Source organism: Bombina bombina, chromosome 3 (assembly GCF_027579735.1).
Source record: "Bombina bombina isolate aBomBom1 chromosome 3, aBomBom1.pri, whole genome shotgun sequence".
Classification (NCBI taxonomy): domain Eukaryota; kingdom Metazoa; phylum Chordata; class Amphibia; order Anura; family Bombinatoridae; genus Bombina; species Bombina bombina.
This window is the reverse complement of record NC_069501.1, coordinates 632,771,133-632,785,793: the sequence shown is the minus strand read 5'-3', so window position 1 is coordinate 632,785,793 and position 14,661 is coordinate 632,771,133. Positions and strand designations below refer to the sequence as shown.

At 40.9% G+C, this 14,661-nt stretch overlaps 1 protein-coding gene across 4 annotated transcripts in view; it reads right to left on the bottom strand.

Moving 5' to 3' along the window:
* Positions 1-14,661, bottom strand: part of VMP1 (vacuole membrane protein 1) — a 551,238-nt gene that overhangs the window by 90,592 nt on the left and 445,985 nt on the right. For all 4 annotated transcript variants that reach the window (XM_053707328.1, XM_053707326.1, XM_053707329.1 and 1 more), the window contains exon 9: positions 7,145-7,261. In XM_053707328.1, coding sequence (XP_053563303.1) covers positions 7,145-7,261 — 117 coding nt within the window. The remainder of the gene's footprint in view (positions 1-7,144; positions 7,262-14,661) is intronic.

Genomic DNA, 14,661 nt, shown 5'->3' with positions numbered 1-14,661 from the left:
GAGCCTTTTCCTTGGAAAGAGACGACGCTTGAATTAGAATGTCATCCAGATAAGGTGCCACTGCAATGCCCCTTGGTCTTAGAACCGCCAGAAGGGACCCGAGCACCTTTGTGAAAATTCTGGGAGCAGTGGCTAGTCCGAATGGGAGAGCCACGAACTGATAATGTTTATCCAGAAAGGCGAACCTTAGGAACTGATGATGATCTTTGTGGATAGGAATATGTAGATACGCATCCTTTAAATCCACGGTAGTCATATATTGACCCTCCTGGATTGTAGGTAAAATTGTTCGAATAGTTTCCATTTTGAACGATGGAACTCTGAGAAATTTGTTTAGAATTTTTAAATCCAGAATTGGTCTGAAAGTTCCCTCTTTTTTGGGAACTACAAACAGATTTGAGTAAAACCCCTGACCTTGTTCCACAGTTGGAACTGGGTGTATCACTCCCATCTTTAACAGGTCTTCTACACAATGTAAGAATGCCTGTCTACTTATTTGGTTTGAAGATAAGTGAGACATGTGGAACCTTCCCCTTGGGGGTAGTTCCTTGAATTCTAGAAGATAACCCTGAGAGACTATTTCTAGTGCCCAGGGATCCTGAACATCTCTTGCCCAAGCCTGAGCAAAGAGAGAGAGTCTGCACCCTACTAGATCCGGTCCCGGATCGGGGGCTACCCCTTCATGCTGTCTTGGTAGCAGCAGCAGGCTTCTTGGCCTGTTTACCCTTGTTCCAGCCTTGCATTGGTTTCCAAGCTGGTTTAGTCTGGGAAGCGTTACCCTCTTGTCTAGAGGCTGGAGAGTTGGAAGCCGGTCCGTTCCTGAAATTGCGAAAGGAACGAAAATTGGACTTATTCTTAGCCTTGAAAGGCCTATCTTGTGGGAGGTCATGGCCCTTTCCCCCAGTGATGTCTGAAATAATTTCTTTCAATTCTGGCCCAAAAAGGGTCTTACCTTTGAAAGGGATATTAAGCAATTTTGTCTTGGAAGATACATCCGCCGACCAAGACTTTAGGCCAGAGCGCTCTACGCGCCACAATTGCAAACCCTGAATTTTTCGCCGCTAATCTCGCTAACTGCAAAGCGGCATCTAAAATAAAGGAATTAGCTAACTTAAGTGCGTGAATTCTGTCCATGACCTCCTCATATGGAGTCTCCTTACTGAGCGACTTTTCCAGTTCCTCGAACCAGAAACACGCCGCTGTAGTGACAGGAATAATGCAGGTTGAAGGAGGTAACCTTGCTGTACAAAAATCTTTTTAAGCAAACCCTCCAATTTTTTATCCATAGGATCTTTGAAAGCACAATTGTCCTCAATGGGAATAGTCGTGCGTTTGGCTAGTGTAGAAACCGCCCCCTCGACCTTAGGGACTGTTTGCCATGTGTCCTTCCTGGGGTCGACCATGGGGAACAATTTCTTAAATATAGGAGGAGGGACAAAAGGTATGCCTGGCTTCTCCCACTCCTTATTCACTATGTCCGCCACCCTTTTAGGTATCGGAAAGGCATCAGGGTGCACTGGGACCTCTAGGAACTTGTCCATCTTGCACAATTTTTCTGGGATGACCAAATTGTCACAATCATCCAGAGTAGATAGCACCTCCTTAAGTGATGCGCGGAGATGCTCTAATTTAAATTTAAATGTCACAACATCAGGTTCTGCCTGCTGAGAAATTCTTCCTGTATCAGAAATTTCTCCATCTGACAAACCCTCCCTCACTGCCACTTCAGACTGGTGTGAGGGTATGACAGATAAATTATCATCAGCGCCCTCCTGCTCTACAGAGTTTAAAACTGAGCAATCGCGCTTTCTCTGAAATGCTGGCATTTTGGATAAAATATTAGCTATGGAGTTATCCATTACTGCCGTCAATTGTTGCATAGTAACAAGCATTGGCGCGCTAGAAGTACTAGGGTTCGCCTGCGCGGGCATAACTGGTATAGACACAGAAGAAGAGGATGAAGAACTATCCCCACTACCTTCATTTGAGGAATCATCCTGGGCAACCTTACTAAATGTGACAGTACTGTCCATACTTTGTTTGGACGCCATGGCACAATTATCACATACATTTGAAGGGGGGACCACCTTGGCCTCCATACATACAGAACATGATCTATCTGAAGGTACAGACATGTTAAACAGGCTTAAACTGGTTAATAAAGCACAAAAAACGTTTTTAAACAAAACCGTTACTGTCTCTTTAAATGTTAAACAGAGCACACTTTATTACTGAATATGTGAAAAACTATGAAGGAATTATCCAATCTTTACCACATTTTCACCACAGTGTCTTAATGCATTCAAAGTATTGCACCCCAATTTTCAAGCTGTTAACCCTTAAAATGTGGAAACCGGAGCCGTTTGCAATTTTAACCCCACTACAGTCCCAGCCACAGCCTTTGTTGCGACTTCACCAATCCCAGGGGGTTATACGATACCAATTCAAGCCTTCTAGGAACGTTTTCAGTGGATACCAGACCCTCTCACATGCAGCTGCATGCACTGCACTCAAAAGAAACTGCGTAATAATGGCGCGAAAATGAGGCTATGCCTACTACAGTGAAAGGCCCTTCCTGACTGGAAAGGTGTCTTAACTAGTGCCTGGCGTTAAAAACGTTCCCCCAAACAATAAAAAGTGTGAAATCCACTTCAAACTGTAAATAATACTTAAATAAACAATTGATTTAGCCCTTAAGAGTGTCCACCAGTTAATAGCCCATAATAAGCCCTTTATTCTTTCTGAGTCTAAGAAAATGGCTTACCGATCCCCATGAGGGAAAATGACAGCCTTCCAGCATTACACAGTCTTGTTAGAAAAATGGCTAGTCATACCTTGAGCAGAAAAGTCTGCAAACTGTTCCCCCCAACTGAAGTTCTCTGGGCTCAACAGTCCTGCGTGGGAACAGCAAATGATTTTAGTTACTGCTGCTAAAATCATACTCCTCTTTTAAACAGAACTCTTCATCTCTTTCTGTTTCAGAGCAAATAGCACATACCAGTACTATTTCAAAATAACAAACTTTTGATAGAAGAATAAAAAAACTAAAACTAGGGGCGTGTCTTAGCAGCGATCCTGGTCGGTCGCACACTCCTAGAGCTCCGGTGGAAACTCTAAAAAACCGCCGATTTTGGGAGGACTTCTACAGTATAACTAGCTGCTTAGAGCACCACTGGGCATCTGCATACAGGGGTACATTACATATCTTCAATTATACTGTATACTTGATACCGGAGCGCGGGATAAGACAGAAGAGGCCTGGAGCGGCGGCTCATATCAGGTGACGCTACCCCCCTCGGTATACCGAGGCACTCAGCTAACACCAAACACCCTAATATAGACTCTAACTATAATGCCTTTTAACAAGAGGGAGCATACCTGAGAAGAAGACAACACCTAGTGAAAATAAGAAGATTCAACGCTAGAGACTGATACTTTTCTATAGCTAAAATGGCCCCCGCTTGGGAAGCAATCTCACAAAATAGCTTAGACACCCGCATGGCTAAATTTGAAGAACGATGTCAATGCCTCATCAATAATGCTCCATATGACTATCTTATGAGCCGAATTAATACCACAAGCGCAGTAGTTATAACTGGTGAGGGCGAGACAACGATGGCGCCATCAGAACTGGACACATGGCAAGGAAGCTCCCGAGCTTCAGATTCCAGGCACTGGCTAAAAACACGGATCAATGCAAAGGATATGCCTGAGACATGGGGAAAATATATACCAGCGGGAGGACAATCAGTAATCTGTGCGGTCGAAGGGGAGTTGGCAGGGGGCTCCTATAAAGCCAAGGCAGGTTTTCAGAAACACCCCACAACATATGCCACCGCACCAGAGGACAATGTTAATGAAAATAATCTACAGATGGAAGTCTCATGCAAAAGGCAGGTCTATACAAAGTCCGTTTACCTCACCAAAAGGACATCAGAAGAGTCGGAGGATCGCCGCAATCGGCTTGAATACTCAAGATCTTTAGGAACTTATGTAAGGACATTAGAGAAGATTGATCTGAGATTACTACCGATTCTAAAACATCGCAACAGCCATTTTCAGAAAGCTTTCCACATAGACGGAGTGACTCAGCCCCTCTCAGGGACAAAATCTTGGGGCTAAAATAATAGCGAAAGAAAACTGTTATGGCTGTCTTTAGTTATACAATAGTAGTAAAGACACTGTTGAGACTTTCACACAGGTTATATTGTTCTTATTATGTTTTATCTTTTTACACTATGTCGTCTAGCCGGGGGGGGGGGGGGGATTAACTTAAAAATATTTACAGGATAGATAATATTGACCACGGGTGACAAACATATCATAGAGCAAAATAAATGTGCCTGCATTGTTATTTACCTACTTCGCAATAACAATAATGACCCTGCTGGGATTTCTATGTAGAATGTGCTGTATGGTGTCTATCATCTCTCTATTAGACCCTTTAGTCAACTCATCAATATTCCGTATTTCTGTCATATTATATACATTTTACTGTTATAAAAAAACTTTAGTGGGGAAACAGGACAAATAGTATTAATTAAATGGACGCGTTCATATGTTGCCCTCACATCAGTAAGATTTACCTACTATTTAAAGGTATTGCCACTCCTTTATCATACATATGCAGCATTATAATGTCTCCCTCCTTTTGGTTAGCGGCCGAAGCCACAGGAGAGGATAAGCATTGAAAAAGGTGGAGGAAGGGATATAACTAAACCACAGTAACCCACTGTAGAATAAATTACCCGCGTATGTGTCTACCCCTTGGGGACCTAGACATTTATCTCACCTGCATCCATTTAACACCATAGCTAATATTGTCCTTTGCAGTTTACTGACCCTGAATGCTAAATGGGGAAATCCTTCTCAAATACTGATAAAGCATTTAGCCCCCACATTAGAAAACTTTATATGGCACTCACTTCTATCCTTGTGCTCTTAAACCCCTTCTAGTGAAATGAGTATGCTCCCTCCTCTCACTCAAAATAGGTTTTAATAGGGTACTATACAAATAGATTGAACATTAATTTTAAAAGGTTTGGTGTTGGCCCTTAAGTTGAAAACTTCATAATATTTGGTTTATATCATTACTGTTGTGTTTCAACTATCATATCCCTACTTATTTCTTTCTGTATTATAATATGGACCCACATGTGGTCTGAATTGACGCAATTAGGGATAGCAGATTAAGAAAATGAGGATTGTTACTTATGTTACGCAAAACTGTTTTTTGAGCAATGTTTGTATCTCTCTTATTATTTGCTCTAAATTTTGTTTGCAGAATACTTGTATTGCACAATTCCTCAATAAAAAAAAAAAAAAAAAAAAGAACACTAGCTCTGAAAGGCTGAGAAGACTGTTGTCAATGCAAGAACATATGAGCAAACCATTGTTTTAAGCAAACTACTGTTTCTGATAAATAACAAAATGTATGCTTACCTGAAAAAAAAACAAACAAAAAAAAAACTACAACTAAACACCACATACTCTTCACCATCTCCGTGGAGATGCTACTTGTTCAGAGCGGCAAAGAGAATGACTGGGGGGGCGGAGCCTGAGGAGGGGCTATATGGACAGCTTTTGCTGTGCTCTTTGCCATTTCCTGTTGGGGAAGAGAATATTCCCACAAGTAATGGATGACGCCGTGGACCGGACACAACAATGTTGGAGAAACAACATTGTGCTTCACTTATAGCTCTCAATTTTTAGTTTTAGATATTGCTGTTTTTCTTCCCTATCAAAGATTTAGACAATAAAAAAACCTTGAAAGATTAAAAGCTTGTAACAAAACTATATGTAGTATAAGGAAAGGATATCATTTTACACACGATTTCTCACTGCTCTACAAATTCATTGTCATTTTTTTTAAATCCGTTTTGCATATGGTGAGAATCGTAGGTAAATATCATGGCTAACCACTAATTTCCTGAGTGGGGTAAGCGGTGAGGCTTTAAATAGTGTACCCATAAGTGGTAAGTTTTATCATTTGTCTAAGGATGTTCTTTTATGGGCATCCAGTATGCTTTGTAGACACCAAGAGATGTCTGAGTAAAGTTTTTATTTTCTACAACATTAACTTAGCTCGTACTTACAAACGGAGAAAATAGAGATTTATCGCCAATCCTTCTTTCCAAGATAACCCAAAATACTGAAAATCCAATTGTCACAAGGACAGAAAGTGAAGTGAAATGATCTGAACGGGAGCACAGATAGCAAAACAAGCTTTTCCCTATGTTATCTAAAACTAAAAAAATGTTTGGCTAGAGTTTCACCTAAAAAAAGTGCCTGTTCCAACTTACATACAAATTCAACTTAAGAACAAACCTACAGAACCTATCTTGTTCGTAACCTAGGGACTTACTGTATTAGCACATCTTCAACTTGAACTTAAAGGGAAATCTGTTTAAATAAAATGATAAATCACATTATATACTGTGTATATATATATATGTGTGTGTGTGTGTGTGTGTGTGTGTGTGTTTTACTGATAAAGTAAGAAATCCGGGTTATCCTAGGATGATTAACCAGGTAAAACTAAATTAAATGATATATATATATATATATAAAATACTCTACAATATATTTTCATTATTTATTTTGTCCCCTTTATCTATAATTCAATTCTGAAATTGTGAGCATTTCAGTTCCTGTTAGCAATGAAAGTGCAGAACACTGTTATATTCCACACAGCCATTGGCTGCACACTCTAGTGACCTATTTATAACTGTCCCTAATTGGCCACAGCAGAGAAGGTAATCTAAGTTACAACATGGCAGCTCCAATGGTTTTAGAGACATATTTTGTCAATATTTAAAACAATTAATGAAACTTTAAAACATACTTCTACATGTTATTCTCAGCCCAATCTTTTCTTTCAATGCTTCATTCTATCTAGCATTTATTTAGTGTTTAATATTCCTTTAAGGTTGTATTTGCTTGAAATTGGCTGGGGGCATGCTAATCTAGAGCCATCATAGATGTAAAGTATAGTATAAAAGGTAGAGGTACCTTCAGGGTTTTCAAGCACCATAAAACAATTGAAATTTGAGTGCATCTGTTTTTGTAGGCTTAAGCTGCATCTTTTAAATGGACTGTAATGTTTGAAGGGATATCTACGTCACTTTGAATGTACTGTACTTGCCTGAATGTGCATTTTCACTATTGCTTTGCCAATCAAGGTGGCTCCAAAAAATGTCCAAAAGGGAACAAGGAAATGCCCGCATGTTATCCCTGCTAGATCAAAAAGAGGATTGGGAATCTGAAAAACAAAGAATAAAGGAAAGCAAACATCAAACATGTTGTAATACTCTTGATTTATTTCAAATTCCTGGACTACTGAAAAAAATAAATGACAGTAAGTTGAAGCCACAATGTTTCCAATGTAACCAATATTGGGCCAGATTACAAGTTAAAGGGACATTGTACCCAAAAATTTTCTTTCATGATTCAGATTGAGCATGAATTTTTAAGCAACTTTCTAATTTACTCCTATTATTACATTTTCTTCATTCTCTTGGTATCTTTATTTGAAATGCAAGAATGTAAGTTTAGATGCCGGCCCATTTTTGGTGTACAACCTGGGTTGTCCTTGCTGATTGGTGGATAAATCCATCCACCAATAAAAAAGTGCTGTCCATAGTACTGAAACCAAAAAAAAGCTTAGATGCCTTCTTTTTCAAATAATGATAGCAAGAGAACGAAGAAAAATTGATAATAGGAGTAAATTAGAAAGTTGCTTAAAATTGCATGCTCTTTCTGAATTACAAAAGAAAAAATTTGTGTACAGTGTCCCTTTAAGTGCAGAATTTCGCTTCCGCAATGCAAATGTGCACTGGTATTTCGAGTTAGGTGCAATGTGTACGCGACCCTGCGTTTGCTTTGCACGGAAGCATTGCGCACATGAAAACGCACTTCAATAGACTTCAACGGGAGCCTTGTTCTCATGCCGTCAGACAAGGCATGAGAACTAGTGCAGCAAAGGGGGCAAGTCGCGCAGCAAATGTAAATATATATGTTTAGGAATAAATATATATATATGTGTTAATATGTGTATATACACATAAATATATATGTATATAAGCATATATATTTACAAAGAACACACAGTTCCCATAGACCGCAATGTAAAGGCACTTCCCACCCCACACTGCCACTTTTAACCCCTACAAACTGTCTAAGGCATTAGTTTTTTTATGATAAAAAAACAGAATTTATGCTTACCTGATAAATTACACAACAGTGTGTCCGGTCCACGGCGTCATCCTTACTTGTGGGAATATCTCTTCCCCAACAGGAAATGGCAAAGAGTCCCAGCAAAAGCTGTCCATATAGTCCCTCCTAGGCTCCGCCCACCCCAGTCATTCGACCGACGGACAGGAGGAAAAAACAGGAGAAACTATAGGGTGCCGTGGTGACTGTAGTTAGAGAAAATAATTCATCAAACCTGATTAAAAAACCAGGGCGGGCCGTGGACCGGACACACCGTTGGAGAAAGTAATTTATCAGGTAAGCATAAATTCTGTTTTCTCTAACATTGGTGTGTCCGGTCCACGGCGTCATCCTTACTTGTGGGAACCAATACCAAAGCTTTAGGACACGGATGAAGGGAGGGAGCAAATCAGGTTACCTAAACAGAAGGCACCACGGCTTGCAAAACCTTTCTCCCAAAAATAGCCTCCAAAGAAGCAAAAGTATCAAATTTGTACAATTTGGCAAAAGTGTGCAGTGAAGACCAAGTCGCTGCCTTACATATCTGATCAACAGAAGCCTCGTTCTTGAAGGCCCATGTGGAAGCCACAGCCCTAGTAGAGTGAGCTGTGATTCTTTCAGGAGGCTGCCGTCCGGCAGTCTCGTAAGCCAATCGGATGATGCTTTTAAGCCAAAAGGAAAGAGAGGTAGAAGTCGCTTTTTGACCTCTCCTTTTACCAGAATAGACGACAAACAGAGAAGATGTTTGTCTGAACTCTTTTGTAGCTTCTAAATAGAATTTTAGAGCACGGACTACATCTAAATTGTGTAACAAACGTTCCTTCTTTGAAACTGGATTCGGACACAAAGAAGGTACAACTATCTCCTGGTTAATATTTTTGTTGGAAACAACCTTTGGAAGAAAACCAGGCTTAGTACGTAAAACAACCTTATCTGAATAGAACACCAGATAGGGCGGAGAACACTGCAGAGCAGATAACTCAGAAACTCTTCTAGCAGAAGAAATAGCAACCAAAAACATAACTTTCCAAGATAACAACTTAATATCTATGGAATGTAAAGGAACCGATGACATATTCACCAGGTCTGCATACCAAGTCCTGCGTGGCCACGCAGGAGCCATCAAAATCACCGAGGCCCTCTCCTGCTTGATCCTGGCTACCAGCCTGGGAATGAGAGGAAACGGTGGAAACACATAGGCTTGGTTGAAGGTCTAAGGCGCTACTAGTGCATCCACTAGAGTCGCCTTGGGATCCCTGGATCTGGACCCGTAGCAAGGAACCTTGAAGTTCTGACGAGACGCCATCAGATCCATGTCTGGAATGCCCCATAATTGAGTTAATTGGGCAAATATCTCCGGGTGAAGTTCCCACTCCCCCGGATGGAATGTCTGACGACTCAGATAATCCGCCTCCCAGTTTTCCACTCCTGGGATGTGGATCGCAGATAGGTGGCAGGAATGATCACTTCTCTCATCGCCAGGGAACTCCTTGTTCCCCCCTGATGATTGATATAAGCAACAGTCGTCATGTTGTCTGATTGGAATCTTATAAATCTGGCCTTTGCTAGTTGAGGCCAAGCCCTGAGAGCATTGAATATCGCTCTCAGTTCCAGAATGTTTATCGGGAGAAGAGACTCTTCCCGAGACCATAGTCCCTGAGCTTTCAGGGATTCCCAGACCGCGCCCCAGCCTGCTAGACTGGCGTCGGTCGTGACGATGACCCACTCTGGTCTGCGGAAGCTCATTCCCTGGGACAGGTGGTCCAGGGTTAGCCACCAACGGAGTGAGTCTCTGGTCTTCTGATCTACTTGAATCACTGGAGACAAGTCTGTATAGTCCCCATTACACTGTTTCAGCATGCACAGTTGTAATGGTCTTAGATGAATTCGCGCAAAAGGAACTATGTCCATTGCTGCAACCATCAACCCTACTACTTCCATGCACTGAGCTACGGAAGGACGTGGAATAGAATGAAGAACTTGACAAGCGTTTAGAAGTTTTGACTTTCTGACTTCTGTCAGGAAAATCCTCATTTCTAAAGAATCTATTATTGTTCCCAAGAAGGGAACTCTTGTCGACGGAGACAGGGAATTTTTTTCTGTGTTCACCTTCCATCCGTGAGATCTGAGAAAGGCCAGAACAATGTCTGTGTGAGCCTTTGCCTTTGAGAGAGACGACGCTTGTATCAGAATGTCGTCCAAATAAGGTACTACTGCAATGCCCCTTGGTCTTAGAACCGCTAGAAGGGACCCGAGTACCTTTGTGAAAATCCTTGGAGCAGTGGCTAACCCGAATGGGAGGGCCACAAACTGGTAATGTTTGTCCAGAAAGGCGAACCTTAGGAACCGATGATGATCCTTGTGGATAGGAATATGTAGATACGCATCCTTTAGATCCACGGTAGACAAAAATTGACCTTCCTGGATTGTAGGTAGAATCGTTCGAATGGTTTCCATTTTGAACGATGGAACTCTGAGAAATTTGTTTAGGATCTTTAAATCCAGAATTGGTCTGAAAGTTCCCTCTTTTTTGGGAACTACAAACAGATTTGAGTAAAATCCCATTCCCTGTTCCGCCGTTGGAACTGGGTGTATCACTCCCATTTTTAACAGGTCTTCTACACAATGTAAGAATGCCTGTCTCTTTATTTGGTTTGAGGATAAGAGAGACATGTGGAACCTTCCCCTTGGGGGTAGTTCCTTAAATTCCAGAAGATAACCCTGAGAGACTATTTCTAGTGCCCAGGGATCCTGAACATCTCTTGCCCAAGCCTGAGCAAAGAGAGAGAGTCTGCCCCCTACTAGATCCGGTCCCGGATCGGGGGCTACTCCTTCATGCTGTTTTGTTAGCAGCAGCAGGCTTCTTGGCCTGCTTACCCTTGTTCCAGCCTTGCATCGGTTTCCAGGCTGGTTTGGTTTGTGAAGCATTACCCTCTTGTTTAGAGGATGCGGAATTGGAGGCCGGTCCGTTCCTGAAATTGCGAAAGGAACGAAAAATTAGACTTATTCTTGGCTTTGAAAAGCCTATCTTGTGGGAGGGCGTGGCCCTTTCCCCCAGTGATGTCTGAGATAATCTCTTTCAATTCTGGCCCAAAGAGAGTTTTACCCTTGAAGGGGATATTAAGCAATTTTGTCTTGGAAGATACATCCGCTGACCAAGACTTTAGCCAAAGCGCTCTGCGCGCCACAATTGCAAAACCTGAATTTTTCGCCGCTAATCTAGCTAATTGCAAAGCGGCATCTAAAATAAAAGAATTAGCCAACTTAAATGCGTGAACTCTGTCCATAACCTCCTCATACGGAGTCTCTCTACTGAGCGACTTTTCTAGTTCCTCGAACCAGAACCACGCTGCTGTAGTGACAGGAACAATGCACGAAATGGGTTGCAGGAGGTAACCTTGCTGTACAAAAATCTTTTTAAGCAAACCCTCCAATTTTTTATCCATAGGATCTTTGAAAGCACAATTATCCTCGATAGGAATAGTAGTGCGCTTGTTTAGAGTAGAAACTGCCCCCTCGACCTTAGGGACTGTCTGCCATAAGTCCTTTCTGGGGTCGACCATAGGAAATAATTTCTTAAATATAGGAGGGGGGACAAAAGGTATGCCGGGCTTCTCCCACTCCTTATTCACTATGTCCGCCACCCGCTTGGGTATAGGAAAAGCGTCGGGGTGCACCGGAACCTCTAGGAACTTGTCCATCTTGCATAATTTTTCTGGAATGACCAGGTTGTCACAATCATCCAGAGTAGATAACACCTCCTTAAGCAGTGCGCGGAGATGCTCTAATTTAAATTTAAATGTCACATCATCAGGTTCAGCCTGTTGAGAAATTCTACCTGAATCTGAAATTTCCCCATCTGACAAAACCTCCCTCATGGCCCCTTCAGATTGGTGTGAGGGTATGACAGAGCAATTATCATCAGCGCCCTCCTGCTCTTCAGTGTTTAAAACAGAGCAATCGCGCTTTCTCTGATATGCAGGCATTTTGGATAAAATATTTGCTATGGAGTTATCCATTACTGCCGTCAATTGTTGCATAGTAATAAGCATTGGCGTGCTAGAAGTACTAGGGGCCTCCTGCGTGGGCAAAACTGGCATAGACACAGAAGGAGATGATGTAGAACTAGGTCTACTCCCTTCATCTGATGAATCATCTTGGGCAACTTTACTATCTGTGGCAGTACTGTCCTTACTTTGTTTGGACGCTATGGCACAATTATCACACAATTTTGAAGGGGGAGACACATTGACTTTCATACATATAGAACATAGCTTATCTGAAGGTACAGACATGTTAAACAGGCTTAAACTTGTCAATAAAGTACAAAAACCGTTTTAAAACAAAAATGTTACTGTCTCTTTAAATTTTAAACAGTGCACACTTTATTACTGAATATGTGAAAAAGTATGAAGGAATTGTTCAAAATTTACCAAATTTTCACCACAGTGTCTTAAAGCATTAAAAGTATTGCACACCAAATTTCAGAGCTTTATCCCTTAAAATAAAGAAACCGGAGCCGGTTACAGTTTTAACCCCTCTACAGTCCCAGCTACAGCCTTTGCTGCGACTTTACCAAACCCAGGGGGGAATACGATACCAAATGAAGCCTTCTAGGAACCTTTCCAACTACTTTCAGATCCACACACATGCATCTGCATGTCTTGCTCTCAAAAGTAACTGCGCAGTAATGGCGCGAAAATGAGGCTCAGCCTACAACTGGGAAGGCCCTTCCTGACTAGAAAGGTGTCTAACGCAGTGCCTGACGTTAAAAAACGTTCCCCAAGCTTATAAGTGTGAATTTCAAACATAAACATGTATAAAATGCCCAAATCAAGCAATCGATTTTGCTCATAAAAGTGTCTACCAGTTTTATAGCCCATATTAAGCCCTTTATTCTGTTTGAGACTAAGAAAATGGCTTACCGGTCCCCATGAGAGGAAATGACAGCCTTCCAGCATTACACAGTCTTGTTAGAAATATGGCTAGTCATACCTTAAGCAGAAAAGTCTGCTAACTGTTTCCCCCAACTGAAGTTACTTCATCTCAACAGTCCTATGTGGAAACAGCAAACGATTTTAGTTACTGCTGCTAAAATCATCTTCCTCTCACAAACAGAACTCTTCATCTTTTTCTGTTTCAGAGTAAATAGTACATACCAGCACTATTTTAAAATAACAAACTCTTGATAGTAGAATAAAAAACTACAACTAAACACCACATACTCTTAACCATCTCCGTGGAGATGTTGCCTGTGCAATGGCAAAGAGAATGACTGGGGTGGGCGGAGCCTAGGAGGGACTATATGGACAGCTTTTGCTGGGACTCTTTGCCATTTCCTGCTGGGGAAGAGATATTCCCACAAGTAAGGATGACGCCGTGGACCGGACACACCAATGTTGGAGAAAATACATTTTTCCATAAAAAACCTAAAAGACCCTTTATTTGGGGGGCATTTGGGGCACTTTTAGAAAATTAAAAAGAGATCTGATCTTTTCTTTGTAATGGCTGGTTATTTATTGCGTGCCCGCTAATGGCGAATTTGTCCGTTTGCTGGTGCGCGATAAATTGACGCTACACTTGTAATCTAGCCCATTCGGTCACAATGCATGTGCCACACGTCTCCATTTACAGGCAATATAAGGTACTAGTTATTATAAAATTGAAAGTGATTACATTAATACATTACATAGAATGTATTGAACAGAGTAATACATTATTTTTAACCAATTTTAAAAAAAAAAAAGGCACACATGTAAGAAGCAAGTTAATTGTATAATAAAGGACATATATAGAAGAAACACAGTGATGTAGTCTTAAACACATAGTTTGACTTATTTGTTTAAAATAACACACATTCAAAATTTCTGTACGCTTTGAAATTCAGTGTAATTTGCATTTCTTATTTGCTTACGTACACAATTCCTCACATACAGGAAAATATGCACACAAACCTTAAGGTCTTTCATTTGGTTGAGTTTATACTTATATTGTGTCGTATGTTATTGGGGACATTCTGTGTTTATTAAAAGGGACATGAAAGTGCAAAACAAAATGCTCATATACAAGCGGTAGCGCAATAATAAAATGCTATGCATGTTTAAAGGAATATGAAACTAAAATGTTTTCTTTCATGATTCAGGTAGAGCATATGATTTTAAACAACCTTCTAATTGCCTTCTAATACCATTTTTTTGTCGCTCTCTTGGAATTTATTTTTGAAAACCAGGGAGAAATGCTTAGGAGCCAGCTCATTTCTGGAGCACTATATGTAGTGCTCCAGATGCCTACCTAGGTATCTCTTCAACACAGAATATCATGAGAACAAACAAATTTAATAATAGAAGTAAATTGAAAACTTGCTTAAAGGGACAATCCGGTCAAAATTTAAATGCACACAAATGAATTACATATTTGAATAGAAACATATTGCAATATACATGTATTGGC